This window comes from Eimeria mitis, genomic scaffold (genome assembly GCF_000499745.2).
Source record: "Eimeria mitis Houghton genomic scaffold, Emh_scaff438, whole genome shotgun sequence".
NCBI lineage: Eukaryota > Apicomplexa > Conoidasida > Eucoccidiorida > Eimeriidae > Eimeria > Eimeria mitis.
Window position 1 is genome coordinate 16736 of NW_013572695.1, and position 3018 is coordinate 19753.

The following is a 3018-nucleotide window of genomic DNA, read 5'->3' on the forward strand; positions in this document are numbered from 1 at the left end:
AGCGACTCATAAGACCTTTTCCCTTGCACAGCATTCGCGCTCTTTTCGCATCCGTTTGGTTGAGCTGGTGTTGGGTTCGTTGGCTGCCTCTCTCCCCCCTTTCTGCTGTCTGCTTCGGCTGCCTCTCTCTCAGGGGCCTTTGGGGCCTCCCTGCGCGGTAGCAGTCGCTTCACCAGAAGGACTGACCGCAAGAAAGATCTCCACACAGGCTGCGGTGTCTGTACACCCGGCGGGGGTGTCTGCGCACCCAGCTGCTGCGGTGTCTGTACACCCGGCGGGGGTGTGTGCGCACCCGGTTGTGTTCGTGGCGTCGGTACACCCGGCGGAGGTGTATTCACACAGGGCTGTGGTGTCTGTACACCCGGCCGAGGTGTATGCACACAGGGCTGCGGTGTCTGTACACCCGGCCGAGGTGTCTGTATACCCACAGCGGCTGCTGGCTCCCCGGTGCTGCCCACAGCAGCAGCAGACTCAACGGGGGAGAAAGGAACACTCCTAGCGGGTTCAACAGAAGCAGCCATGGGCACTGCTGCGGGGGTCCCCTTGCTACAACTAATGCTGCTGCTGCTGCTGCCTTTGCTGCTGCTGCTGCTGCTGCTGCCAGATATCCCAGCAGCAGCAGCAGCAGCAGCAGCAAGCGGCGTGAAAGCTGAACCACCCGTAGCCCCCCGCACAAGCGAATCTCCTACAGAAGAGTGCAGCGAGTCTGAGGCTCTGCTGCGCCCGTTGCTGCTGGCCAACTCAAAGGCCCCACGGAAACCTATCCAGGCACCGTCATCGAGGAGACAGCTGCTGTGAATCATATCCGGGTTACTTGGCACCTGCTGCTGCTGCTGCTGCTGCTGCTGCTGCTGTTGCTGCTGTTGCAGCTGCTGCTGGTTTTGGGACTGCTGGTGCTGTAGGGACTCCTGCTGCTGCTGCTGCTGCTGCTGCTGCCGGTGCTGTAGGGACTGCAGCTGCTGTAGGGAATGCTGCAGCAGCTGCTGCTGCCGTCGGGTCTGCTGCTGCTGTTGGGACTGCTGCTGGTGTAGGGACTGCTGCTGCTGCTGGTGATGTAGGGACTGTGGCTGCTGTTGGGACTGCTGCTGCTGCTGCTGCTGCTGTGGGGGCTGCTGCTGCTGGTGATGCGGTAGTGACTGCTGCTGTGTGGACATCTGCTGCTGCTGCTGCTGTGTGGACTGCTGCTGCTGTCGTGCCGGCTGCTGCTGCTGCTGATGCTGCTGCTCCTGCTGCTGCGGCTGCAAGGAGAGGCCCCCACCACAGACAGGCACGTCGGCGCTGCTCTGCTCTTTCGTTTGTATTACGGGGGGCAGATGAGTCGTTGCTGGGCACCGCTGGCTGGCAGCCTGCGGCGCACACACAGCCGCAACCCTTCCAAACCCTAAACCCTAAACCCTAAACCCTTAGAGCTGAACCATACACACCCAAATAAACCCTAAACCCTCTGCATGCATACACACAACACCCCTGCACATGAGCTGACATCTGCCGTCAGCATGTGCTTACGGGGTGTACAGACAGATGCACTGTTCTTTGCTGCANACATGAGCTGACATCTGCCGTCAGCATGTGCTTACGGGGTGTACAGACAGATGCACTGTTCTTTGCTGCAGTTACACCCCCATGCATGCACCCAACAACCTCGCATGCATACATGCATGCACCAAAGCCTCGCGCATGCAACAAAAGTGCGCATGCATGCATGCATGCATGCATGCGCTATGCGCTGGTATAGTCAACAAAACTATGCATGCATGCAGCCGCCACTAGAAGGGGCTGCTGCAGTCTGCTGCTTCTGCTGCACCAGCACTGTTGGAGGAGAAGTGAAGGAGCTGCAGCATAGGTTAAGCCCCCGCTCCATCTGCTCAAGCTCTAGCAGCCAGCCGGCTGGTGCAGCAGCAGCAGCAGCAGCAGCAGCAGCAGCAGCAGCAGGGCTGTTCTGAATGCTCACGGGTTCTACGAAGAAATGAAGAGGGGGAGAAGCAGACGGCCGAGCGTCTCCCTCACCGGCCCCCGTCAAGGCAGCACTCAACCTACAAACAAAGAGAGAGAAAAAAGAGCTAATACAAGCAGTGCATGCAGCGGCTGTATATACACTTCTCAGTTTCTCTATTTCTTTCTAGTGATGGGGCTGCTGTAGTTGCCTCGGGTGTACAGACACCGCAGCAGCAGCAGCAGCAGCAGCAGCAGCAGCANCGCCTGCAGCTTCAGAAGAAAGGCGTCACAAGCAACAGGAAAAGGCCGCCCTTCTGCTGCTGCAGCCCTCGCCTGCACCACACCACCTAAGCAGCAGCTAGCTCACTGCAGCAACTAGCCAGCTAGCTGCTAGCTAGCTAGTTGAAGCACAGGGCTGCAGCAGCTAGCTGCTGCATCTCTCTCCCCCCGCCCGTCTCCCTCAGTCCCCCTGGCTGCTCATGCGGTGTATATACATCTATACGGCTACGGTATAGGGCTTACTGCTTTCAGAAGCTCAAGGGCGCAGCCAGCTAGCGGCTGCAGCAGCTGCTGCAGCTGCTGCAGCTGGTGCAGCTGGTGCACTTGCTGCAGTTGCTGCTGCTGCTGCTGCTGCTGCTGCTGCTGCTGCTGCTGCTGCTGCTGCTCATCCAGTGGCTTCTGCTGCCCCTGCGTCGCTTCTTGCAACCAGCAGACACCCGGGTGGGCGCTGCTGCCAAGCATGCGCAACAGGCGGCCTACTGGTGCATTCCTATAGAAATCATCACCACTTGCTGCTGCTGCTGCTGCTGCTGCCGCTGCTGCTGCTGCTGCTGCTGTTGCTGTTGCTGCTGCTGCTGTTGCTGTTGCTGTTGCTGTATCCGTCACATTTCCTGCTTCTCCATTTGCACCTACTGTTGCTGCTGTTCCTGCTGCTTCTGCTGCTGCTGCAGCTGCTAATGCTGCTGCTCCTGTGTGTGCTGGTGGTTCTGCTGCTGTAGAGAAACTGGGTTTTGTAGGCGAGCTTCGTGCTGCTTCTGCTGCTGCAGGCTCCGCGCGCTGCTCCGCCTGGCTGACGAACCGGCT

General features: G+C 59.3%; 1 protein-coding gene across 1 annotated transcript in view; it reads right to left on the bottom strand.

Annotated features, from left to right (window-relative positions):
- The window catches only part of EMH_0012310 (calcium/calmodulin-dependent 3', 5'-cyclic nucleotide phosphodiesterase, putative), a gene marked incomplete at both ends in the record, with an annotated part of 5927 nt that extends 3251 nt beyond the window's left edge, over window positions 1-2676 (bottom strand). Inside the window, 2 exons of the mRNA XM_013499493.1 lie at window positions 429-1346; window positions 2458-2676. Coding sequence (XP_013354947.1) covers window positions 429-1346; window positions 2458-2676 — 1137 coding nt within the window. The remainder of the gene's footprint in view (window positions 1-428; window positions 1347-2457) is intronic.
- Between the last annotated feature and the right edge of the window lie 342 nt (window positions 2677-3018).